The sequence below is a fragment of the Poecile atricapillus genome, chromosome 6 (genome assembly GCF_030490865.1).
Source record: "Poecile atricapillus isolate bPoeAtr1 chromosome 6, bPoeAtr1.hap1, whole genome shotgun sequence".
Classification (NCBI taxonomy): Eukaryota; Metazoa; Chordata; class Aves; order Passeriformes; family Paridae; genus Poecile; species Poecile atricapillus.
This window is the reverse complement of record NC_081254.1, coordinates 6,896,965-6,923,278: the sequence shown is the minus strand read 5'-3', so window position 1 is coordinate 6,923,278 and position 26,314 is coordinate 6,896,965. Positions and strand designations below refer to the sequence as shown.

At 45.2% G+C, this 26,314-nt stretch overlaps 1 protein-coding gene across 2 annotated transcripts in view; it reads left to right on the top strand.

Annotated features, from left to right (window-relative positions):
- The window catches only part of PCDH15 (protocadherin related 15), a 324,226-nt gene extending 308,141 nt beyond the window's left edge, over positions 1-16,085 (top strand). The window contains exons 32-37 of one of the 2 annotated variants that reach the window (XM_058841859.1): positions 7,879-7,900; positions 9,234-9,272; positions 9,971-10,044; positions 10,875-11,007; positions 12,086-13,504; positions 15,366-16,085. In XM_058841859.1, the coding sequence (XP_058697842.1) occupies positions 7,879-7,900; positions 9,234-9,272; positions 9,971-10,044; positions 10,875-11,007; positions 12,086-13,504; positions 15,366-15,917 (2,239 nt within the window). In that variant the 3' untranslated portion in view covers positions 15,918-16,085. The remainder of the gene's footprint in view (positions 1-7,878; positions 7,901-9,233; positions 9,273-9,970; positions 10,045-10,874; positions 11,008-12,085; positions 13,505-15,365) is intronic. The other variant, XM_058841858.1, reaches the window with a different exon arrangement.
- Positions 16,086-26,314: the final 10,229 nt, after the last annotated feature.

Here is a 26,314-nt window from a genome sequence, read left to right as displayed (position 1 = left end):
ATGGCTTCCCACTGCCAGAGGACAGGGATAGATGGAATATTGGGAAGGAATTGTTCCCTGGGAGGGTGGGCAGGCCCTGGCACAGGGTGCCCAGAGCAGCTGTGGCTGCCCCTGGATCCCTGGAAGTGTCCAAGGCCAGGTTGGACAGGGCTTGGAGCAGCTGGGATAGTGGAAGGTGTCCCTGCCCATGGCAGGGGCTTGGATCTAGGTCACCTTTAAGATCCTTTCCAATCCAAACCATTCTGGGATTCTCAAATTAATTTGAAGTTAATTATTTTTATTCATTCTTCCCAGAGGAAGCCTTAGGCACACCCAGCTCTGGCAAACTGCAGTGCTTGGGGAGAGTATATTCAATTTGTGGAATTTGCTGGGTTTTTTTTTTTTTTAGCAAATGGGATAATGATCCCTGGGTTCTGTGTGGGAATTCCAGTCCTCCTGGCTCCCTGGAATATTGGGTAGCTGGGGTTTCCCTGCCTGGGTGATCCCCTGATCAAAAAAGAAAACACAAGAAACGAAAGTGTTTTGTAGTTAAATACAACCCTCAGGGGATTTTTACATCGTAAATAACGTGGAGGAAGACAAAGATTTCTTAATTAACTCCTTCTAGGTATTTAAATTTCCCTTTCAATTTTACTAGGGAATATATAACCACTAGAAATTAATTTCTCATTAATTTGGATTTAGTTGTGTTTTCTGAGATGTGAAACAACACCACCAAAACCCATGTAATGATGTGACCAAGATGTCTAAAATTTCATTTTCCAACATTCACAGAATCATGGAAAACTCCTTTTTTTTTCCTCCCATTCTGTTACCAAAATTCAAATTTTGGTAGAGGCAAGGCTTAGAATTTTTAACTCAAAACTTGTGTGAAAATACTGGACATCTCTAAGTCACTAAAACCAGTCTTAAACAGTATTTTAATTTGTGCAGGTAGATAAGATTGCTACTCATGCTGTACTTTATCTCTGCCTGAAACAGAGTTAAATTTCTCTTTTATTTGAGAAAAAATAAATGTCATAAAATTTTGAGAAAAAATAAATCCCACTTCAGCCTGCAGTGAGCATTATTTAAAATAGGCCTCTAAGGGCACTTTTCTAGCAGGCAGTTTGGGGGTGTTCATTTTTAAATTCTGTTTCTTTTCAAATCTGCTCAGAAGGTTTTGATATGAAAAACATTTGAGGGAGGAAGTTAATGAGGCACTGGGAGGTGACAGATGCAGTTCAGAAAGTGGCGAGACCTCCCACTTTTGGTGTAGAAATTGGATGTTACCCAACCACAGGGGCTTTTCATTGGGTTCAACATGATGAACATGAAATTCATACACACAAGAGATTAAATTCATTCACATAGTGATACTTCTGTGATGTTTCGTGTTTCTAGGTGGATAGGCCACAATATTAACTGATAATTTTGAAATCTAAGAGGTTTTTTTAATGAGAAGTGAATTTATTTTGGAACTCACCAAGTAGCTATGCAGCTTCAAATTAAAACAAGCAGCAACTTGTTTTAATTTTTTTTTTCCTTCCCCCTTAAAGAAGATGCAAAAGTAAATGTCTTGCCAGTAGTAGATGTGCTCTTGCTGTTGGGTTGTAGTTTGCTAAAAGTGATTTAATGGCTCTGATTCATGACATAAGTTCTTTTTTTCTCTCTCTCATAAGTACCTATGTCCATGCATGTTTCCTCACATGTGATTATCTTCTTTTCTTTCAAGTCTTTTTCTTCTCTACCATTTCCAACAAAGCAGGGGAAAAAAGTCAGTCTTAGAAGAAGGAGACCGACAGAGAGTTATAAGCAGCTTTGCTTCCCGTGCTATAGAGGCTCACAAGCAATCCAATATCAATGGATCCCTGAACAATAACCTCCCCAAATCCTCGAGTAACATCACTTTTTTGTCTGATGAGAACCCGCTAACAACCCGAAACCCGTTGTACGTGGAAGGTCTCCCTCAAAGCCCCGCTGCCGCTGGGTTCCTACGGAAAAGGAATGATACTTTAGATACTCTTTCTCCTTCAAGACTGGCCTGGAGAGAGGCCACTTTTGGGGGCAGCCATCGGGCATGGACAGTGCCCACTCACCTGACCAGGAGGCACATGTCAGGGTCCCTGGGTAGGCCGGTTATCATGGACCCCATCCAGTGGCAGCAGCAGAGACTCACAGTCAAGGAGGAAGGAGCTGAAAACCCCGATAGCAGTGATGATGTCAGCAGTCCACTCTTCCAAAAGATCAGTGGCCCCAAGCTGACTGTGAAGGAGAAGGCAAGGCAGTTTGAGGCGCTGCAGGAAATGAAGCAAGTCAGGTCTCCCGAAGTGAAATCCGCACGGTCGCCCACGCACAGCACCGGTGTCCAGGAGGGAGAGAATGCTCCAGAGCAGTCTCCCAAAAGTGTGGTGGCTTCTCCCCACCTTCGCTCCTCCCCTCTGTCCTCTCCAACACCTTGTGCTGAAGGAGTTGAAGCGGAGGCTGCCGTGGTCCCCGCTGTAATCGTCACTCACCACGACGACCCTCAAGAACATTCTCCTCCACCAACTCGCAAACCAACTCCTCCGTCTTCTAGGATAAAGAAACCACTTTGCCAAAGTTTTCTAGCTCCTCAGACCAAAGAAAATGTAGAAAGCATTCCAGATCCGCCTAAAATTCCCCCACCCCCACCTCCACAGCTGCCACCTCCACTGCCACCACCACCTCCATCCCCTCCTCTGTTGCCACCACATCCTCCGCCTCCACCCGCAGTTTCTCTTCCTTCTTCTTCTTCCTCTCCATCTCCTCTTAGCATGCAGCTCCTGTCCCCTGCCAAGCATTCCAAATCCCCTGCCAAACAGCCAGCTGTTCCCACGCCGGCTGCAGTGCCAGAGCTTCCTCCGCGCAGGGAGCTCAAAGGAATTCTTAAAAACATTCAGAATTTGGCTGCCATTGAGAAGTCGGTGGCCAACATGTACAGCCAAATAGACAAGAACCACCTGCTGCCCAAGCACGTCCCCAAGCTCAAACCAGCCCTGACCCCGGAGCTCCCAACTCCAGAAGCCGCAGCTGAGCACAACCAGCAGAATGGGAACTTGAGCTGCGTTGTGGAGGAGCTGGAGAAACGCTTCCCCTCCCAGTCGACAGCTCTGTAATGCTCACGGGTGGATGTTCCCTGCTTTTTTTGAGTGGGAGGACTCTAATGCAGCATACAGTTTCTGCCTCAAGACTCTCCAGAAATCCCAACTTTCCCCCTTTTCTCTGCTGTACACGACTTACCCACTCCCGATCCCAAATGGAGAGACGTTGTCCTTCCCGTTCACTCAGAAATTTGTGATGTAGAATATAATTCTCCAAGTCATTTTCTCAGAACTACATCTTTCTGGTTCTTAGTCTATTTCCTGGAAGTTCTTGGGGGAAACTGTCCATTTTTACCCAAGGATGTGGCATAGATGGTGGCAGGCTCAATACTTCTTTAAGCAGCCTTCACCGTAGGTAACATCAGTCAGATTTTCCTGCAGCTGTGATTGGAATCTCTTGCTTTGCCCATAAAACACCCCACCTGGAAGGAATCTTCTGCCACATATTGAGCATCAAAGCAAGGAAGGCCTGGGAGTAGCAGGCTCAGCTTCGGTGAGCTGGGTTATTGGACGGGCCTTGAGCAACCTGGGATGGTGGCCCTGCCTATGGGATGAGCTTTAAGGTCCCTTCCAACCCAGGCATTCCATAATTCCATACTGCATCTCCCTGCTCCATGAGCTCTGCTCTGCTGACATTTTCTGGCAGCTCAGTTCCTGTCTCTAGTCAGAAGAAGGGTTTGCTCTAGTTTTCTCAGCAAATGCAGCTGTGTCCCCACTCTTGTTCTCCATCTTCTGCCTTCCATTGCATTTTCTTTTTTATATTGTAACTGCATGTGAAAAGTTTATATTTTGTAAATTCCTTTCATGTACAAAGCATTTGTTGTTTGTTTTTTATGATTTTGCATGTGCATGTTGTTGCTGTCTTTCTTTAATTTTCATGCTGGTCTGTCACAAGCTGAAACATCTCAATTAAATTGTAATAAAGTCACTCTGATTAGTGTCACCAGGTGAAGGGTTTCCAAGTACTTGTAAAAATCCACGTAATGTGGATTTACTTACCAGCTTTTATGCTCACAGTCATCTAAATCAGATCTTTGCATTTACATAAATATGTAAATTACAAATGTATATATAAAGTAAATTAGCTTGTCCTTTGAAAAAATGGTAAGTAAAAGCAGTTTAGGCACTTAAATGTTTGGTTCAACTTGCAATTTCTTTTCAGTCCTTCAACAAAATCTAAAAAGTTTAATATAACAATTTTGAAAAACCATATTGGGAAAAGCAGATATTACCTAATGAAGCGAAACTAAAATTCCAGTTCAGTATCAAGGCTGTAATTCAGAGCAAAAAGGTAATTAATTCTTTATCAGACTGTTTATCAAACTCATCATTTCCATGGTGCTTGGCTTTTTCTCTTTTCTCTTTGGTTTTTGTTTGTTTGTTGGGTTTTTTTTTAAGTCTGCAGTTAGGACATGTGTGGATGCTTCAGCCAAAAACTGCTCAAGGTAGTTTCTCTTTCTTTCTCCTAGTGCAAACTCCATGAACTCCATCCCACAAGTTCTGCTGATCCATTAGAATTTTCCTTTATTTAAAACCCTTGTTGGGATAGGTTGTAGGATCAAGGTAGTTGTAGGAGTAGCTAAATGTGTGAGGGGAGGGATTATCCTATCGTCCTATTTTTGCTGTAACAGAATCTGTGTCATTTATGAGATGTGCACATTTTTGATGCTCAGTTCTCCAAAGATGGCACAACTGCAATGTTTTAATCATATTCCCAAAGCTCAGCACCTGTTAGGTGGAGAATTTTTAGGATTGAAGAGCCAGAGTAGTAATATGACTTAAATGTACCTCTCTGTGTCCCAGCCATGCTCCTAATGAGGGGACAGTGGGAAGAGAGCAGAAATGGGCATGAAAAATTACTGGGCTGCTCATGTTCAGAGTGGGTCAACCCCAAAGACAGAAATGTAAATTTTAATACCCAAGTCCCACGTTAGAGCTTGTAAACAGCTGCTGTTGTGCAGGTCTTTACATCCCCAGTAAAATATGACACAAATAGGACCTGATTTTGTGGTATGTAAGGTCACATAGCAAAAATTGAGGTGTTTAGTCATTCACAGCATAAACTCCAATGGTTCAGTTTGGCTACAATTAATTGGGATGTTCCTTAAGCAAAAAGAGTGGACATCACAGAAAAGTTCCACTTCAAATATTTAATTTCATCATTTCAGAACAGGCTGGGAGGGGGTCATGGCAATCAGCTCTTCACTGATGAGGAACATTTACTTTGTCATTCTGGAAATCTTTATGAAGCTGAAAACTTTACAAAACTGGATTAGTTTTGTCTGGATATAATGCAACATTTGTTCTCCTTCTGGCTTTTTGACATAGGTTTTGTTTAAAAAATTACTCTATTAGACTGGGAAAGAAGCTGTACCAGGGAAATTCTGTTCCTTTGAGATGTCTGGGTGCTGCGGGGGAAAATGTTTAAAACAAAAAGAGAAGAGATTTAGATGGGAAGGAATTGTTCCCTGTGAGGGTGGGGAGGCCCTGGCACAGGGTGCCCAGAGAAGCTGTGGCTGCTCCTGGATCCCTGGTAATGTCCAAGGCCAATTTGGAAGGGGCTTGGAGCACCCTGGGATAGTGGAAAGTGGGTGGAGGTGGAAGAGGATGAGCATAAAGGTCCTTTCCAACCCAACCCATTCCACAATTCCATGGTACTGCACTTCTGCAGCAATACAAAGATTAGATCCAGTGTAGGAGTTGGTGGCAAGTTGAACATCTGTAGTAATTTATATTTATATATGATTTACCCCTCCCAGGTTGTCTGATTTGGTCATTTGGGGTCCTCTGTGACCCTGGATTTATCTCGCATGCTTTCATCATCTGCTTGATGAGGCCAAGTCCTGAGAAGGAGCAGAGATGGCATCAGTGGAGAGCTCTTTTGTGCAAAGTTGGTGTTATCATTACTCATCCTCCCTCCCAATTTGTTCTCAGTTCCAGCTCTGAACTGGAGGAAAAGTCTTCATTTTAGGAGCCAGGGCAAACTGATAAGTAGTTGCTCCCTCTGAGGAACCACGTAGTATTTGGGAGTTGTGATAATTCTGCTTTTGATATGAAAACAGATTTAAGTTATGGAGAGCAAACGCCTGCTGGGGTGCAAGGAATTGGGAAAATGCTGTTTTAGGCAAATCCCAGTTCCTCTAACCTTTCAGCAGTAAAAGGTTGGCACATCTTGTCCATGTGAGTTCATTCTGGCTTTGTCTCTCCCCATAAGTCCCAGCTCCATGTTCCGGCTGCCCAGTTACCCCACATCCCCACGGGCTCCATGGCCTCGCTTCCCATTTCACACAGATTCCCAGACTGCAGTGAAGTCCAGCTGAAAACATTTCCCAGAAGCAATCCCTCCCTCTGTGGACAGCTTTAATTCCTTCCTGGAAACAAATGATGTTGTCCTGACCTTTGTCTTTGTGCCAGAATAGATCCTTGTGCTGTAGTGAGTGAATGGATATTTTATGTCTTTTGGGGACTTTTTGTTCCTTCTAATCATGGCCACACAAAACTATTCAAGAAGTATCAGCAAAACTCATCACACTTCTATTTTTATGAAAGTTGAATTCCAAATTTAATTAGAATTACTCGTATTATGCCTTTAATCTGCAATATAGTGCAATTAAGACTAATAGACTTCCATCTCCTCAGACCTCCTTTATAGGAAGATTGTTGTAAGCAATATGGAAACGAAATCCAGCATTCCTCAAGTGGGCTTTGAAAAGTCACAGATCATCTTTGGATGATAAATCTTCATTTCAGCTGGCCATGAGGTTTATATTATATAGGCGACAGCATTAATTCAATGCTGATAATCAATTCCATGTGTTGAATATTAATAGGAAGATTTAGAGATGGGGATATTAAAGAATTAAAAGGATTTCTCTGATCTTTATTATTTATTTAGTGTAATTAAAGACTTCCCCATGACTGCTAGGTTAAGCCTAACAATTTGAGCATTAATTTTGAGTATTTACCCTTTCCTTCTTAAAAACCGTAAGAAAAATAATCCAGACTTATCCTTAAGAAAAATTCCAAGGTCTGAATTTTTGTTCTCTAGTTTTGACAAAACCATTTCAATTTTCGGGCACAAAATGTGGAAATAGAAACCTTGACAGACATAAATACATTGGTCATGCTCAGGAATGGCTCTGAGAAAATGAATTAAACCAACAATAAATTCCCCATAAGATCAGAAGCACAAAGCCTGTGGCAAAATAACTGCAGATAGCAAAAAAAAAAAAAAAAAACAAACAGGCATCTACCTCCCCTCCCAATAGGCAAATGTTAGGAAAGGTGTAATTGGAATGATAATGTTGGTACAAGAAATTAGTAATGCAAGCTCCAGGGCAATTTCTGATGGATACAGAAAGTCCAGGAGTAGGAAAGGTTGTTCCACTGCTTGAGCAGACGTGTGAGGGAACGGGGTCCCTCTGTGGATGGTGGGGAGGGGATGGGGCAGGGCCTCTCCCAATCCCCCTTTCCCTGTGCTGAGTCTCTCTGGATGCTCTGGCTCTCTGGCTCTTGGGGATTTCTCCTCATCCATTCACAATCTAAAGCAAGAAAAGATCCCAAAGCTTCTCCAACCTTTCCCATGCAACAATCCCTGTGTCCAGAGCAAACCCAAAGAAAAACATATTTGGTATTAGAGATACGTATTTCTTTCCATGCTAATTATATTTCTAATTACATTCTCTTTCACCCCTCTCCAGCAAGAATGGCAATGGGCATCTTTGTGCAGGCTCACAGCATTATACTAATTTATTTCTTTTCTTTTTCTGACTTCCAGGCGAGGATATGCACAGCAGGAGGTAAGGCCAGTGCCCAATTACCTTTAAAATATTGATGATACCAATGTGCTTTTCCTTCTGCCCTGATCTTGTGAGACCCCACCTGGAATTCTGTGCACAGTTCTGGTTCTCCCAGAATAAGAAGGGCATGGAATTGTTGGAGCAGATCCAGAGGAGACCATGGAGTTTCTGAGGGGTCTGGAGCACCTTCCCTATGGAAGCAGGCTGGGAGAGCTGGGGCTGCTCAGCCTGGAGAAGGGAAGGGTGTGTGGAGACCTCACAGCTCCTTCCAGGGCCTGAAGGGATACAGGGAAGCTGGAGAGGGACCCTGCAAAAGGAACTGGGGTGCCAGGACACAGGAAATGGGTTCAGACTGACACAGGGGGAATTTAGGTAGGATATTTGGAAGGAGTTGTTCACTGTGAGGGTGGTGGGGTCCTGGCACAGGGTGCCCAGAGCAGCTGTGGCTGCCCCTGGATCCCTGGCAGTGTCCAAGGCCAGGTTGGATGGGTCTTGGATCACCCTGGGATAGTGGACAGTGTCCCTGTCATGGCAGGGAGTAGGATGAGCTGAGTTTTAAGGTCCCTCCTAACCCAAACCATTCTGGGATTGTGTGTTGTGGAACTTCCGAGTACTGAGTGCTTTAGAGAGCAGAGATTGAAAGTGATTCAGTAAGTTTATGAGCCATAGTTCCCCTGGGTGCTGAGATCCACTGTGGCAGGAGTGTGACCTCCAGGCTGGGAGATTGCTGTTTAACCAGCTGCCAGAAGCAGCTTCCCAGGGAATTCCCTCCTCGCCTGCTGTGTTTTCCAGTGTCACACCCAATCACCTGCCAGGCAGGGATGGGGCTCCACGGACCTTCCCTGCAGCTCTGTGAGGTTTGCTGCTCCTGAAGTATCATTTTCTCCAGAAATGAATAACAGGGAGAAGAGTTTCCTTCCGTGAAATCTCAATAATTGGAAAGTTCTCCAAAATACTTTTCTATCATAAAGGTTGATATTTGCTGGTTTTGGTTTTTTCTCTCTCTGCACAGCTGGTTTGTGTCTCCTAATTTAAATACAGGATTTAGTTCTCTTGGCCTCTGGTAGAAGTTCTTGAGTTAAATATGTCAGACACTCACCACAAAAACTGGGAAGTTGATTTTATATTTAGGCAAAAGAAATGGTGGACTGTGAAGGGATTTTACTGTGTCAGGTACTCAGTGTTCTCATAGGGTATGGAAGTATACAGCTGCCTGCCATAAAAAAGTTCCAAAGGACCTGTGGTTTCAGCATTTAGTACTAATCTTAGACACCAATCACCTGCACTTTAATTGTTGCTGCCTAATTAACCACTTTCTCATTTCCTTTTGTAGCAGCAGCAATTGCTGAGACCTTCTCTTCTCAGACCAGAGGTACCACCATTTTTAATTTCTTAATTGTTCTATAAGTTTTGAAATGGCTTTTAGATAATTTTCTAATAAGAACTTGTCTCTCTCAGGTAATTTTCCCCCCTGGTTCTTAGATAAAAAGCAAAGTTCTGGTATTGTAAGCCCAGTTACGTTACTTTAATTAAATACCTTAAATTTACTGCGTCTTGGTACTTCCAAGGCCAGGTTGGATGAAGCTTGGAGCAACCTGGGCCAGGTGGGACTGCATGGGCTTTATGATCTCTTCCAAACCACTCTGGGATCTGTGATTTTCCCCATGATTATCTTTCAGTGGCTTCCACCAGCTTCATCCCACAGTTTCAGATTTCCAGACACAATGGTTCCATTGCTCTCCAACTGCTATCTGATTTTCCCATGTGTAAGCCAGCTGCTGATGGATTATTGCAGCTGGAGCTGAGCTGAGTAGTTGGTGCTGGAAACTTTAGCACCTTGCTGTGCAGTGCAATTGCAAATCTTTCTATTTCAAATCTTTTAGGCCCAAAATTTTTTCCAGAATAAGCAATAAGAGCAAAGATGTGAGATGTAGGTATTTTTGTGCTACAGGATGGGGATCATTTCTGCAGTCAGAAGAAGTAATTACATCATAAAGAATAATAAAATCAGTAATTACATTTGGGCCTTTTTTATACTGTTTGCATTCAATCAGTGTTTCTCTTTTCCAGGAGTTGAGTATGGAGTCTGGAATTGATCCAGGGCAGGAATACTATGGCCAGGATTACTACAGTTATGAGCACGGGTATAGTTCCATTTTTCTTCTTTATTTCTGAAAGTGCTGCTTTTCCAAGCTGGTAGTGTTTATTATTCCAGCACTTAATCGTGGGACTTCCCTTCACCTCAGGATTACTTTAATCTTTGTGTCCACAAAGGCGTGAACCAACAACAAAACTCTTTTCAGAGGTTAAGGGGGGTGTGTGATAATTCCCTGCTTCTTCAGGAATGTCATTATTCCACTTAGAGAGTGAACATCCCGTTCCTCATGCTGGGTTTCTATCCTTTGTGTGTGTATTTCTGCTTCCTGGGAGATTAATTTCCATCACCTCCTCCCCTCGTGACTTCAGGGATTAATCCTTTCTTCTCCTGGTTTCCAGCCAGCTGTTGGATTTTTAAATTCCCCTCAAAAAACACTATTCTGCCTTGTGGTTTTCTAAATTTCCCTCAGAAAACACCATCCTGCCTTGTTCTGATAAAGCCCATTGGACTGCAGGCTCTTCAGGAATTACTGCTGGCATTCTCCAGAACTGATCCCAGAGAAGCTGCTCTTTCACTCCATGATTATCAAGAAAGAGCCCCAAAAAAATCAGGGGGATTGAAGGAAGGTTGGTGTACTTACAGGGCCTTTGGCTGATCCAACAGACCTCAAAATTCAGGTTACCCTAAGGGGCTTGTGGCTGTTGGAGCAGAAAGATGTCTGGGATTTGGGTGCCACTAAGGGAAAAAAAAGGAGCGAGAAGAACAAGGAAAGCCATTCCCCATCCCTCTGGATATGAACATGTGCACTGCTGGCTGTGTGATGAGAGGTGTGAGCACATCTGGGCCCATCCTGAGGAGCTGTGGTTTCTCTGGCAGGTACGAGCTGCCGCAGTACGGGAGCCGCCGGCGCCTGCTGTCCCCGTCGGGCATGTACGATGAGTATGGCGAGGTTGTGGTGGAGAGTGATGGTGGCTACTACTACAGTCCCCATGGGCCAGCAGCAGAGGAGGTAAGAAACAAACTCTGGAGGGATCATTCTGTCCCTTTAACAGCTTGAAGGGCCACCAAACCTCATCAGTTGTGCACTGGAACTAATCAGAATTGGGTTTTTTATAGATCAGTGTTAAGCATTGTTGGCCCTTCTGGTGACCGGTAAAGTTTGTCAGCATTAAATTCCTTTTGTTTTCTAGGCACAAAAAAGAATTGCCAAGTTTCTGTTAGTATCCATGTCTGTTTTTAGTTCAAAGAAAAATCCACTTAGGTAATTTCATTTTATATCATTACCAAATAAGGAAATCTTCCAGTATTTGTAGGGGCCTACAAGGGAGCTGGAGGAGGACTCTTCAGCAGGAACTGAGGTGACAGGACAAGAAGAATGGCTAAAGACTGAAAAAGAGAAAATTTAGGTTGGATATTGGGAAGGAATTGTTCCCTGGGAGGGTGGGCAGGCCCTGGCACAGGGTGCCCAGAGCAGCTGTGGCTGCCCCTGGATCCCTGGAAGTGTCCAAGGCCAGGCTGGGGTTTGGGGCTTGGAGCAGCCTGGGATAGTGGAAGGTGTCCCTGCCTATGGCAGGGGGTGGGACTGGATGGGCTCTAAGGTCCTTTCCAATTAAAACCACTCCTTGACTGTACAAGTCTATTACTACTATACTCCCTATAAATGATGGATTTCCAAGCAGTACCTGAACTCATTTCTCCTAATGTTGACAATGAAATCTAAAAAAAATTTTAAATGTTGGTGGCAATAAGAAGACAGTCAATGTAAATGTTTCTTTTGAGAAAGAAATGTCCAATTTTCATAAATGCCCAATCTTAATCCATTATTAAATGAGAAGACAGAACATTTCAGTGTTTTCTCCATTGCAGAGTCAGGTAGTTGTGCATTTGCAGCGTATTTTAGAACTTTCTAAATCTCTAAAATTCAAAAATGTTTCCCATAACTTTGGTAAGAAAACTGTTCTAAAACAGGTAAGTTCATTTTGATGCTGGGAAATAAATGTTGCATCTTTTTTTAACCTATTTTAAAGTACAGGTTTTCACAATAACTCTCTTTCAAGTGGTAATCAATTAATTTTCATAATTTGCAGGGCATGATTCCAGTCAGAGGCCCTCCCAGCAGAGGGCCTCAAATGGAAGGGAGACCTGTAGGTGTTGGGATGGATCTCAGCCAGGGTCCTGGAAGAGGATTTAGGAGGAGCCAGGGAAAAAGGAGGCTAAAGGGAGTGATGAATTTAAGTCGTGTGGCAGTCAGTGCCCACAAACCTGTAGGAAGAGCTGAGTCTGCCCGTTCCCGGTGGAAGAAAGCAAAGATATTCCCAATGATCCTGCAGAAAGTGAAAGGTAGGAAAGATTCCAGCTATGCCAAGCTGCTGTCAGCTCGCCAAGCAGAAGGGGACAAACCCATGATGATCAGGGGAAGCTACTTCCAGAAATCCACGGATGACAGGCCCTCCATGAGAAAACTAAACCACGTGTTGAAGCGTATCAGTGTCTCCAGGAAATTCCAGGAGGGCCTTGGCAAGGATTTGGCACGTGGAGAGGAAGGGTCTGAAAGGGATGAAGCCAAGTCGGGAGTTTCAATCAGTATCACGGCAGAAAGTGAGCAGGAGGACAGCGACTATGAGAAGAGGAGGAAGAAGAGGAGGAGGCGCACCTCGGATGAGTCCTCTGAGAAGAGCAGCAGCTCTGGCTCCGAGTCAGAAGACAAAGACTACTTGAAAATAACCCTGGATCAGGATGAGGCCACAGAAAGCACTGTGGACTCAGATGAAGAAACTGGGGATTTGGAGGATTCTGATGAGGACTCTGAATCCAGCTCCAGCAGTGAGTCAGAGGAGGACTCATCGGAAGAGGATAATGATGAGGAAGACTCTGGGAGCGATGAGGATGGAAGCCTGTCCAAGAGCTCATCCACACGGAGCTCCTACAGCAGGTCAGGGACCAGTGTGTCCAGCAGCAGGAGAAGCACAGAAATGTCCAGTGTAAAAAGCAGGGCAGGCAGCTCCCATGGCAAACGCTCCAGCCAGAAATCCGTGAGCTCCACTGCCTCAGGTAGTGACAGGGATACGAGCTACAAGAAAACCTCGGGATCCAGCTACAAGAGCAAAACCTCCTCTGCCAGTGTGGAAATAGAGGACACCATAGAAGAGGTGTCAGAAGAAGAGGAAGAGGCAGAGGAGACAGCAGATAACTCAAACAAGGCAGTTTCTAAAACTGCCAATGCAAAAGCTGCTGGAAAGGGCAAGGGAGGACACTCAGCTGCTCCTGGTGAGGACAGTGAGGAGGAAAGTGAGGAAGAGGTTGATCCAGAGGACAGTGACAGGGAAGACACTACCAGTAAGAATGAATCTTCTTGCCTAGACAGTAGTGAAATCAGTGCACCTTCCAAAGGTACCACAAGGACAAAAAGCTCAGGTAGTGCCGCGTCTGGGAAAACTGCCACATCCCCTGAGACTGAGACTCAGAGCTCTGACACCAACAGGAAAGGAATGAAAACAAGGAAAAAGGTGTCCCAGGAAAGCAGCCAGGCCAAGTCAGATGAGCCCTTGGGTATTGGAATTACGGAGTCAGAGGCCACGGGTGATTCCACCTCCTTTTAAAGAGGAGTGACAGTAGGTGGTGGTTTGCAGTGAGGAGTGGCTTTGTTTGCTGTGCCTTCTGTGTGGTCTTTCCTAAGCAATACTGATGGGCTGGAGACAGCCAGAAGGAAAGGGCAAAGCGTAATGATCCAGCTTTTCACTGTCCTTGGGAGAGAACTGTGGAAAACCAAGCTAATTCCAGCCCTGTGGATACATATATTTATATACATACACATATATATACACACACTGTAGATGTACTCAGATACAGAAAGTAGTTTTTGTGGAGCAGTGAAACTTGGGATTTAGGAAAAAATGGGAATGATGAGGAGGAGGATGTAAAGATTTAAAAATCATCCATGTTTTCATTTTATACATTAATATTGTATTAATACATTTGCTAATCTTCAGGTGAGTTCTCTGCTGTCAAGGTCAGCTGTGTTTGCAGGGAGGACAAGTGGAGCTGCAACAAAACATTCCCAAAATTGCAGGGATAGCTGGGAGAGCTGGGATTGGGCTGTTTCTGGATCACAGGATTCAGGTTGCAGACACCAATGATGCACAAGCCAGAAATGCTGAGGCAAGAGTGAGCTGGGTCAGGAAAGGAAATGGTTTACATTTCCCAACCTCTGCCTTTCCTGCCTATCACAGTACAGTGGTTTTATTTTATTTTATTTTATTTTATTTTATTTTATTTTATTTTATTTTATTTTATTTTATTTTATTTTATTTTATTTTATTTTATTTTATTTTATTTTATTTTATTTTTTTTATTTTAACATCTTTTTGAACTCGATCCATGGTCACTTAGCTGCCCCTTTGTGCCCCCACACAGCACAACATCATAGCTGCACACAAGTGGGATTTACATTACATTGATGTTTTAATGTAAATCCCACTTAAACTAAACAGGAATAGATCCACTGGAATATATCCATGTAAAGAACATTGTCTGTCTTTGCCAGGAACAATAAAATCGTCATCTTAGTAATTTTTACCAAGTGTAACTTCTCAAAAGCTGAAGAGTAATCACCTATTTGTACCTTGTATGATTTTCTCTCTCTAAAAACTGGCTTTTCTCACATTCCTGTGTGTGTTTTGCAGTGGCTGTTAAATGTGATGGCATCTTAGTGTTTGCATTATTCATTCAAGGAGGGTAATAGCTCTTTTCAGTGTGCTGCAAGGAGGCATTTATTTTTAAAAGATCAATTATAAATTATAATAACTAGTGGGGGTTGTGTGCTCACCACAGAAGAATCACTGCTGCTACAAAGTCACAGCAGTGTGGAAATTGTTTGCATTCATTTTTTGAAAAAATATAAAAGTTATATAAACCTAAAGCCTGCTTTCTCCAGCATCTTCCTGAGCATTTCCACTGATCCCACCTGTCTGGAACAGTCACAAAGCCTTACATGGAGCTGTTCTCTTTTGTAACCAGACAGTTTTGCCAGCGCTGTGCCTGAGATTTTCCCTGGTGTATGTCCCAGGATTTTCTCTGCTGGATGTGTGATGCACACAAAGCAAAGCTGTGCAGTGTACAGAATTCACAATGCAAGGGAAAAAAAACTTCCAAGGCCTTCCTAGAATTTACATTTTGGAGTCGTTTCTTGAAGGTATCTCTCACACAGCAGCTTCCTCCTCAGGGCCCTCCAGTTTCTGCACACATCCCAAGGGGAAAGATGCACAATTAATAGGAATTGATGAGAGCTATTAATCAATGAACAGAAAGGGCAGGGAAATGACGAAACAGTGCTGGGTTGCCCTGACATTTCTTTTTGTTGTCCAACAGTGGGCCAAAAAGAAGAGGATCAAGTTGGTAGTGGACCCGGAGTACGAGACCAGCTCCACGGGCGAGGAGAGTGCTCCTGACCCCAGCCAGAGGAACCGGCTGAGCAACCCTGGCTTCCAGCCCAACGGCAACAGCAACATCTACGTCGCCCAGAACGGCTCCGTGGTCCGCACCCGCCGCGTCTGCCTCGGCAATAACTTAAAAGCCGCGTCCCCAGTGAGGCTGGGGAAGCAGTTCAAGAAACTGGACAAGCTGGCTGTGACACACGAGGAGAGCGTCCCACTGAACACGTTGTCCAAGGGACCATCCCCGAGTGACAAAATGAACTCCAGGCCATGCAGTGTGTCCTTTTCCTCTACTATAGGGGGCGAAAGTGCAGTGACAAAGGCCGGGGCGGCCAAACTGAAAAGCACAGATGAGCAGGAATCAGTTATTGACCACGAGGAAGTCAAGGAGCCCTTGGAGTCGCACAGTGAACACACACAGTCCGATGAGGAGGAGCTCTGGATGGGCCCTTGGAACAACCTCCACATACCAATGACAAAACTGTGATTTTAGTTGATTTTTTTATTTTCATTTTTACTTCGGTTTATAATAAACTGCGCTTTTTATTGTCACCCAGGGGCAGATGTACGGAGTTTGTATGGTGCACATCCGTTGTCCATGACAAACGGCACGCTTTAAAATTCCCAGACAAAATTTGCACTCACATTTGGACCGACCCATTCCCCCCCCCAGTTTTGACAGGCTCCCATTTCACTAAACACTACTTGGTTTCAGTTAATGAGTTCTTTTTGGATCTGGAGTTCTTGTTTAATAAACAGTAAACTACTAATAAATGCACAGCTCCCTTTGGTTTAACCCTCCAGACAGTTCTATACCTGCCTGGGTTTGTTTTTCTGTATGGTACTTGTGGCTCTACTGTCTAGATTTGGGAATTGTCTATTTATGTTCAAGATTTATATCCGGAGCTCTGCCTTCTGACCTCAGAGTAATAAATTAAAAATAAACCCATCCAAGTCAATGGAGCAAATCCTCGGCTGCTGCTGGAATTTGAGTTCCAATTCCAAAGTCAGGGCAATTTATGCAAACAGTGCCCAGCTGGCAAAGTTATGGAATCAAAGTTCCTGCACTTACAGCACTGCCACTTAGGAAAGTGCAAGAGAAGCTGAAATAAGATAAAAATTGCAAAGAGGAAGGCAACGTGTAGCAATTAATCTTATTCAGAGCTACCTGGCCGTGGTTTGTTCATTTTCTTTTGTAAATTAGCTCGTTCCAGTTTTCTTCTCTGGTCAATTTTTCATCTTTTCATCTCTTCTCACATCAATTCCGTTTGCTTCTTTCCATGGTCTTTAGCTCTAGCTTTTATGCTCTATCAGTAATTGTCATCCTAAGGCTGTGTTCCTCTGGAATAAAGCAGGATGATCCATGGGCATGTGATAGTGGGAGGCACTAAAGAGGGATTAATGGGAAGAGGATGGATCCATTCCCAAGCCCAATTGGCTGGTGGGTTAAGTGGTGCCATCACCATTCCACTTTGGTAACTTTGAACACAAACGTGCTGAAAAGACAAATGGATCCCACAGGGAGGAGGAGAAAAAGGGAGTATTTTATGAGGTGAACGTGCACAGATCTGGGAAGGTCAAAGGGTCTCAGGACATACACACAGAGTTGTTTCAGAAACTTTTAGTACTCATTACCTGTGAATTACATGACGTAAATTCAGGTTACAATTTCTGGTTTTACCTCGAAGTTTTGAGTGTGTTGCCACAGTTTGGGCATGGAGTTGAGAATTTTCACTGTTTGTTGTCACCAATACCCAAAAAAGACGAAGTGGTTTTCTCCAGTATAAAGCAGCAAAGGAAAAAAGCAGAACCACATTCACATGAGAAAAGTGTCCTGTTGTGTTGTGCAAACTTATTTTGGGGTAAAATCAAACCAATTGTGTGAACAACCTGGATTCCTCTGGAAAGATTGGAAGAGCCAACAGATAAATGTGTGTAATTAGCAAGGGAGAGATTGGCATCACCATTCTCTCCCCGTTCCACAGCTGAGGCCTCACCACGAGGTCTGGGCATGGAGATGGATCTGCTCTGGCAGTAAAAAGACTTCGTACTGCTGTGGCTGGCTTGGTTTTCCCTTTGCCCAGGTTCTCCCCCAGCAGATCCCTGGGAATATTTGTCTTTGGGAGCTGTCTGCACGTGGTGTCGATGTGACTTCTCTGTCCAATACCTCTTTCTCAAGCTGAGGTTTCTGACCAAATATTTTGAGCAATGGTGCTTGTTTTCAGGCATGAGAAATGCACTGTAGCCTCTCACGTGGGAAAAAACAAACAAAAAGATGGTTTTTTTCCCTAATTCCTTTTTCTTGGCATATTTGCACTTGGGACTGGCACTAAAACAGCTGTTTGGAGTTAAGCTGGAGGCTGGACATGCAGATAAGACTGATGGAAGAAAGAAAAAAAAAAGAAATCTATTCTTTGAAATAACAAGTAAAATGTTATATTTTAATCCTGTTTAAGACACTGTTATTATTTCACTGCCTCACTTTTATTGCAAAGTCTGTCAGTTCTGTTCCTGATATTCATTAGGGTCATGTGCTTTTTAGAGGAACATTTTCTCCCAATTTTCTGAGGGAAAACAGAAGTTGTTTCTTTATTTCTAAAACAACTACAGCACCTGTAGCTCTGGGAAGGATCCTCGGGCTGGACACTGGTGGTCAGTAGTGACATCCATGCTTATCCAAGGGAAATTCCATCCCCACCAGCTTCTTTGTGTTGTCCAGGTGCTCAGAGCTTCTCCTACAGTGCAGAGATCAGAATTCCCCCTTTTTTCAGCAATGGGGCCTGTGTTATTTAAAATTAACTTGATTTTATTTAAACTTTTAAAATTGGAATACTGTGGGGAAATCTTTCTCAGGGGTACAAGATTTGGGGGTGGGGAGGTATTTTTTTCTCTTTTATTTTCTGGGGGTGTCATCCTGACAATTTATACAGAATTCCAAACTTTGCCTTCTGGGGATGCTATGCCATGAATAAGTATGGATTTTAGGCTGTGAGCAGGTTCTGGCAGTCAGAACCAACAGCAGGAACCTCACAAATTGAGCCAGTAAAAAAAATCCCTTTTATTTCCCTTTGGGAAGCAAGGCATTAGCCCAGCTTTGGATACAGGGAGGAGAATTCCAGATATGTGCCTTGGGATGTAATTTACAGCTATTTAAGCACCAAAATTTGTCGGGCTGAGGCAAGGCACGAGCAGCTTCCCCCAAGTGGCAGAAGCACTCGCTGGCGGATCAAGGTGATAATCACCCCTCCTGCCACTGATTTAATTCCTACACTCCTCCGAGTAGGATTTTGTGGCTTAGCACAGCATCCAGTACATTTTCAGACCGGGGAAGATACAAATGAGAAATTCAGGGGTTGTGACAGGGCAATGTAATTCCCATTGGGAGGGGAAAAGGAAATCAAGGTGAAAAATGGAACTATTTCTATTTTCTCCCTTGTTTAAGTATTTACTACCGTGAGCAAGACTATAAAGAAAACCTCACAGATCTGTCAGGGATCTGCTGGGAAATAAAATAGTGAATATTTTTGTATTAATAGTGGGGAGTCCCTGCACCCAGGATTTGGAGCAAGGGAAAGGACAGTGTGGTCGTGGTAGGTTACAAGTATCTGTCTGTTGGCAGAAATGTCCCAGCACAGTCACTCAGCATCCTCCCATCACAGCTTGAATCCTTCCAGAACCTGGAAAACAGTCAGCAAAATGGAAAAGGGATTGGAAAAAAGGAAATGTGATTTTTTAGCAAATGGTGTGAAAACACCCAGTTGGAATGGGCTGGTTTGGGCCATGGAAATGCTTCCTGGGAACTGTCACACATTCCAAGGGAATATTGATATCAATAACAATAATCAATAACAATATCAATAAATATTGATATTTACAGGAGTCCCCAGTGCATGACAGCCACAGTGGTGGTTGTCCCCAAGTTCTTTCTGTGTGATGCTCTCAGTGGCTGGGAAATTGCTTCTCCACTTCCCATCAGTTTACTCCAGTAAATGCCAGTTGTAACTGGAAAGGTTAAAATTAGGGATAATAATAATTGCACAAACTTGCTCACCCCTGAAATGTTGCTGCAGAAGTGGTGACTTTAAAACTGTCCTGAAGGACAGGGCCACCGAAGGGGAGCTGAACAAGCTCCAGAAGTGGCCCATGGGAATCTCATGGGTTTAACAAGACCAGGTGCTGGTGCTGCCCCTGGGTCAGGGCAACCCATGGAGTCGATCCAGGCTGGGGATGAGCAGCTGGAGCAGCCCTGGAGAAGGACCTGGGGGTGCTGGGGGTCAGAGCTGGGACCCAGAGCCCCCCCGTGCCCTGGGCTGAGCCCCAGCGTGGGCAGCAGGGGAGGGGGGGATTCTGCCCCTCTGCCCCTGTGCTCAGGTGAGACCCCACCTGCAGAGCTGCCCCAGCCCTGGGGCCCAGCACAGGAGGGACCTGGAGCTGCTGGAGAGAGTCCAGGGGAGGCACCAGGATGAGCAGAGGGATGGAGCAGCTCTGCTGGGAGGAAAGGCTGAGACAGCTGGGATTGTTCAGCCTGGAGAGGAGAAGCTCTGGGGTGACCAAATTGTGGCCTTGCAGGGCCTGAAGGGGCTCCAGGAAACATGGAGAGAGACTCTGTACAAGGGATGGAGTGACAAGGAGGAATGGCTTTCCAGTGCCAGAGGGCAGGGTCAGATGGGATATTGGGAAGGAATTGTTCCCTGGGAGGGTGGGGATGCCCCTGGATCCCTGGAAGTGTCCAAGGCCAGGCTGGACTCTGGGTCTTGGAGCAGCCTGGGATAGTGGAAGGTGTCCCTGCCCATGGCAGGGGTGTGGTTTGCCCTGAGCTTTAAGATCCCTTTGAAAGGGAAGCCATTCCATGATTCCTGGTTGCTGAGTTACCATTCTTTGTAATCTGAGGAAGACCTGCGTTTATTACAAAGCACTGCTAAACCTCAAGTTTGGATGAGCCCAAACAACAGTGTAGTTTATCAGGTGAATATTAGAGGCAGCTGGCTCTAAGAAACCCATTAGATAAGAACTGAGGAGTTTTGCCTGTTTTCCTTATTTCTAGAAAAAAGGAGTGTCAGTGATTTCCCTGTCTGGACTGAGCCCAGCTGATCCCAGGCTAAAACTGGAGCTGGATCAAAGCTGTAGCAACAACAGGAGCAGAATCAGGTAATTCACTCAGCTGAGAAAACCAAGGCTTTTGAGGTGGCATCAGCCAGGACAGCTGGAATGTTGTTTATCTTTCTGGCAATGATGGTTGCTCTTTACAGGATAAAATTGTATTGATCCTCTCAGGAGTCACCCAGCAGGAGCAACAACCCTGCAAAAGGTGGCTCTAACCTGCCCTTGGACACTTCCAGGGATCCAGGGGCAGCCACAGCTGCTCTGGGCACCCTGTGCCAGGGCCTGCCCACCCTCCCAGGGAACAATTCCTTCCCAATATCCCATCTATCCCTGCCCTCTGGAAATGGGATTCCTGTGGAGTTGTCATGCTTTGCACAGACCTGTGGGGTTTAACCAATATTTGGCTTCTAGGAGGTCCTGGAAGCTTTGCTTGGAGGAGAAAACAGCAAGAAGCTTTTTTGTGCTGGATTCCCAAGTGGACTTGGGGAAGGCAAGTGTCTCAGCAGTGGCTCTTTTGCAGCTCTTCTAAGGGGACAAAATCTTCTGCTAAACTGTTGAAAATCTTTCTCTTCACCTTCAAAGCTCTGTTGAAATGCTTAGAGAATAAAAAACATCATTTTTAGGGCAACAAAGCTAAAATTAACCTTCTGTAAGTGCTTACCACTCCAGACTGTGTTTTCTGCTCTCAGAAGGTTGTGGGCATGGCACCCAACTAAGTGGAATGTGAGAGCAAGCCCTGGGCTGTTCCCAGGGCAGGTGTTCCTAGGAATGCTACAAAAATCCAGGCAGAGGTTCTGGAGCAGATTCTTGGGGTTCCAGGGATGGGGTGCTTCTAGAGAATGGTGCAGAATGGAATATTATGATGCTGGACAGAGGATTAGATTTGTTTCAAGAGTTTAGAAAGAATGACAACACCGAAGTTTAGAGAAAATCTGCTTTGCCATGGTTATTTATAGTAACTCAGGAAGAATTTCTTCTTTCCTCAGTAAAGGTCGCCAGGGAAATTGTATTAAGGTCATTATTTAATCTGATTAATTTTTCACAGGTAGAAAGATGATTATTTTTTAATGTGTTACATTTCAGACATCAGACCTAGACAGCATCACTCTTCCAGCATTCACAAAGAGTTACTTTATTCCAAGCTGTTATCTCAGAAATGTGGGTGAGAGGCTCTTTTAATGAAAAAGGAAAGTGCAGGTTTTAAATATATCAAATATTGAGCAGGCTTTGCTTGGATTTAACATTACACAGAGCTAGTCCTAGGGAGAGGGGGGGAAACAAATTGCTCAATGCTGATTAATCACCACGGTTTAAATGAGGAACACGAAGGATAAACTCAAAACTTTACCCCATCATCAAGCCAAGAATAATAAATATTTGTTTCTCCCAGCAGTTTAATTTACTGCTGCACATTTTTACCTTGCAGGCTGGAAATGCATAAATAAATGGGGGCTGAGGATGGGAATTCTGAGGAGATATCAGGTCACAGACCTTGAACGTGCATGGGAGCATGGGAGGGATTAATTATTAAGGCCAGGAGAAGCACAGGGAGGGGAATGGTGATCCCAGGGCTCTCATTCCTGGCTCCACCACTGCCTCCTCCTCCATTTCTTCCCACAAGGTGAGGGAGGAGAGGCAGGACTATGCCCAGGGATGGAGACACACACGGGTGCCATGCTGGGTGTTGTGCTGCCCAGGCTAATTAAGCTGCCAGGATGACAAATTACAGCCCAGGCTCGTGGAACAGCCCTGTCCTGGTATCCCTGGAGGGGGTTTGCTCCCTTCCTGCCCTTACAGAGACACCCACCATCATCATTCTCCTGCTGGGAACGTGCAGAGAGCACTGGCTAAAACACATCTTCCTGAGAAATAAAAGATAGACATCCTGGTGGAAAATGTGATCTATCCCCAAGGGGGCAGGAGGAAGGAGCAGCCCACAGGCACGAGGTGCAGCTTCCACCAAACCCAGAGCACTATTCCCATTCTGCTGGAAGGGGAAGGCAGCTGAAGAGCTCCCTGTGACAAATGAGTTTGGGGTAGCAGGAGGCAAAGTGCTCCACAAATTGTGAGGTCACAGTGATTTGAGCAGCTGCTCTGGTCCTGACACAGCTTTCCAGCCTTCCCAATAACCTGGGAGACCTCAAATAACATGTGATTGTTAAAGGAAGAGTATAAAAGGAACAGACAGCAAAGCTGCTGGGTTCTAGGCAGTGAAATTCCCCCACCTGCTGCTGCTGCAGGACGTGTCATCTTGATTCCTGTGCTTCCTTCCCAGCATGATTTGCCTTTTATATATTTAGAGGGAGAGGGAAGAGATTTTTGCTCCTAGACTGTGACATGCATTCATCTGAGTGCTGCTGGTTCAGGCTCCATGGGAAACAACAAGGGATCACAGAACGGTTTGGTTTGGAAGGGAGGAATATTTGCCTCCAGGAAAAAAAAAGCAGGGAAAGTGGGTGGGATGGTCACCTGAGCCAGCTGCAGGTGACAGGCTTGGCCTCAACTCCTACAGCACAATTCCAACCCATGATAAACATATCCAGTTTATGGAATTCTGAGAGATGGATGGATTTTAATTGGCCAATTCACACCCTTTCGTTTTGTGCCAAAGCAGGAAGATGCCTCAGGAAGGATTTAAGGCTGACCTATCACTTCAGAGCCACCTGTAACATTCCTGAGTGACCCCCCAGGTATCAAGGTAGCCCAAATGTCAAGAGCCTGCCTTTTTTTAGACAAATTCTTAAAAATAATCAGCAAAAGAAGGTCTGGAATTTGGAAAAGCCGTCCCCACCCAGCCATATCAGCTGCATCTTTGCACTTACCTGTGCTCGTATGATTTATTAGATTTTATTGCCCGAAAACTGTAAAAATAGAGCATATTTAGAAGTGTCCAAGGTTGGGTTGGATGGGCCTTGGAGCAACCTGGGATAGTAGAAGGTGTCCCAGCCTATGGCAGGAGGTGGCATGAGATGGGCTTTAAGGTCTCTTCCAACCTGAACCATCCTGGGATTCCAAACCTCTTCTAGCACATCTGCATGTTATCATAAATAGCAGCAATATGAATTTAGCTGGTATTTAATCTGTCTCCATCTTTCTATAAAAGGTTTGCTTTTTATAGAAATGATAAATAAAAGGTCTGGTCAGGTAGGAGGTCTTGGTGAGATTTTATTTGCAGCTGAGTGCAGCTCTGTTTGGCTGAACTGAAGAGGAAAATGCAACCTCCAAAGTGAACACAATTCTCTTTCCTACTCTACATTATAATAAATGCTGCAGAATTATCTTTTGAAGAAGGCTTAGGAAAGAAGGGTTTGTTTCACAGTCTTGGTTAATATATTTCCAGATTCTTCCTGGCTGAATCCAGGGAAAGGAGTGTTAGTGCAGATCTTACATGATCACTAAAATCCCCAAAATGACCCAAACAAAATGATTTCTTCATAGGTCCTGAGCTGGAAGAAACACACAAGAATCACTCAGCCACCCCCAAAAATCTGAGTAGCATTTCTCATTAACTATAAATCTCAAAGGTAGCCTGAAAAAAAATCCAAGTTCTTTTTTATAAGTGAGTGCTTTATTTACAGGTTGGACTAAGCTTGTTGCGCTTGGCAGAGAGCCTTGTGATCCATAGCCACGGATCCTGTGGGAAGCGCTCCTGCCCTGCCCTGCAGCATCACAACCCCTCTGTGCTTCCATCACCAGTACTTCCCAGCTGCCTGATCAAAATTAGCCCATCAGTAATTAGCTCTCCAGCAGGTGTGAGATACTAATTAACTCTCCTAAGACTTGAGGACCTCTTTTGTTTTAAATAATGTTCGCATTACACTCCTGCTTTCAAATTTATTTCCTATGGAAACAGCACTGAGGTGGGTTCAGTGCCCACCCACCTGTCAGGATAATTCAGAATCATTTCTGAATCAAATGACCAATTTCATCCAGATTTGAAGGAAGATTCACAGTCTCCAAATTAATTAATTTCCCACAAACCTGAGGAAAATTGACAGCTGGATAGAGGGAAGTGGGAAGCAAAGAGATGCTTCTGTGGCCTCCGAAGAAGAGAATTCAGCTGTTGCCCCTCCAGCTGGCCACAAACAGATGGGCATCCAGGTTATTCCATGATTCCTGGTGTGTCCTAGGGATGCCTGATGTCACTGAAGAGTGGGTGGCAGAGGGATGGATGAGAGAAATTTCATCCAGGGGAAGGACCTGGGGGACACGGAGCTGTCCCTGAGGCAGCAGAGTGTCCTGGGGGTGCTGGGGGACACCGAGCTGTCCCTGAGGCAGCAGAGTGTCCTGGGGGTGCTGGGGGACACCGAGCTGTCCCTGAGGCAGCAGAGTGTCCTGGGGGTGCTGGGGGACACCGAGCTGTCCCTGAGGCAGCAGAGTGTCCTGGGGGTGCTGGGGGACACCGAGCTGTCCCTGAGGCAGCAGAGTGTCCTGGGGGTGCTGGGGGACACCGAGCTGTCCCTGAGGCAGCAGAGTGTCCTGGGGGTGCTGGGGGACACCGAGCTGTCCCTGAGGCAGCAGAGTGTCCTGGGGGTGCTGGGGGACACGGAGCTGTCCCTGAGGCAGCAGAGTGTCCTGGGGCCAAGGAGGCCAATGGCATCCTGGGGGCAGCAGGAGGAGCATTCCCAGCAGGGCAGGGAGGGATCCTGCCCCTGTGGGCAGCCCTGGAGGCAGCTCTGGAGTGCTGTGTCCAGCTCTGGCTCCTCAGCACAGCAGGGCCAGGGAGCTCCTGGAGCGGGGCCAGCGGAGGCTGCGCAGCTGAGGAAGGGCCTGGAGCATCTCGGTGCCCAGGAAAGGCTGAGGGAGCTGGGGCTGCTCAGCCTGGAGAGGAGCCCCAGCTGAGAGGGGCCCTCAGGCCTGGCTGGCCCTGGCTGCAGGGAGGGCTCCCAGCAGGGCCCAGCCTCTGCTCCGGGGGCCCAGCAATGGCACCAGAGGCACGGTGATGATTGCTGATGGCAGCAATTCCCCCTGGCCAGGAGGCAGAACTTCTTCCCTGGGCAGTGCCCAGCCCTGAACACATTGGCCAGAGAGGCTGTGGGCTCTCCTGCCTGGGGCTGTGGCAGAGCTGTGTGCACACAATGCTGTGCCCTGTGCTCTGGGATGGCCCTGCTGGAGCTGGGAGGTGGCACCAGCTGCCCACTGAGCTCCCTTCAGCCTCAGTCATCCTGGGATTCTGTGAAATCCAAATACTTCCTTTGCTTCTGGTGTAAATTCCTTTCTTTTCATGCTGTCACATACAGCTGGGACCTCAAAAAAGATCATTAAAAGAGGTGAAGATCAGTCTCTGTTGTCTGATACGTACATCTGCATGAGATGTGATGTACCTGTCACTGTTGTGCTTTTCCTGGCAGAACAATTCAGGCACTGGCCTCCAGCAGAAAAAAAAACCCTTTGACTTTTGGGTTTAGATAATGTTTTGAAGATATAAAAGGAATTTAATGTGTCGAGTAGGAACAATTATTTGCTCACTTATAATGAGAATTATGGCAGCAGTGCAATACAAATTTTCTCCCCACTAAAAGGAAGCCCTAATTAGAATGATAATGTCTCGTCTTTGGAGAAGCCTTTAAAGGAACTGCGGGGTCACCTCCACTTTTGTGGGAATTGGCAGCTCATTCTCAGTTTCATTTTAGTCGTGACTCTCACCACAAACCACAGCCTCCCACTAAATGAGGAAGCACAATAGCTGTGTTTCAATTAGAAATACTCAGGGTTTCTTCTGCGTTTTAGCAAAGAGAGGCACTGTACAGGGAATTCAGAGTGATACTTATTGGCTATCGT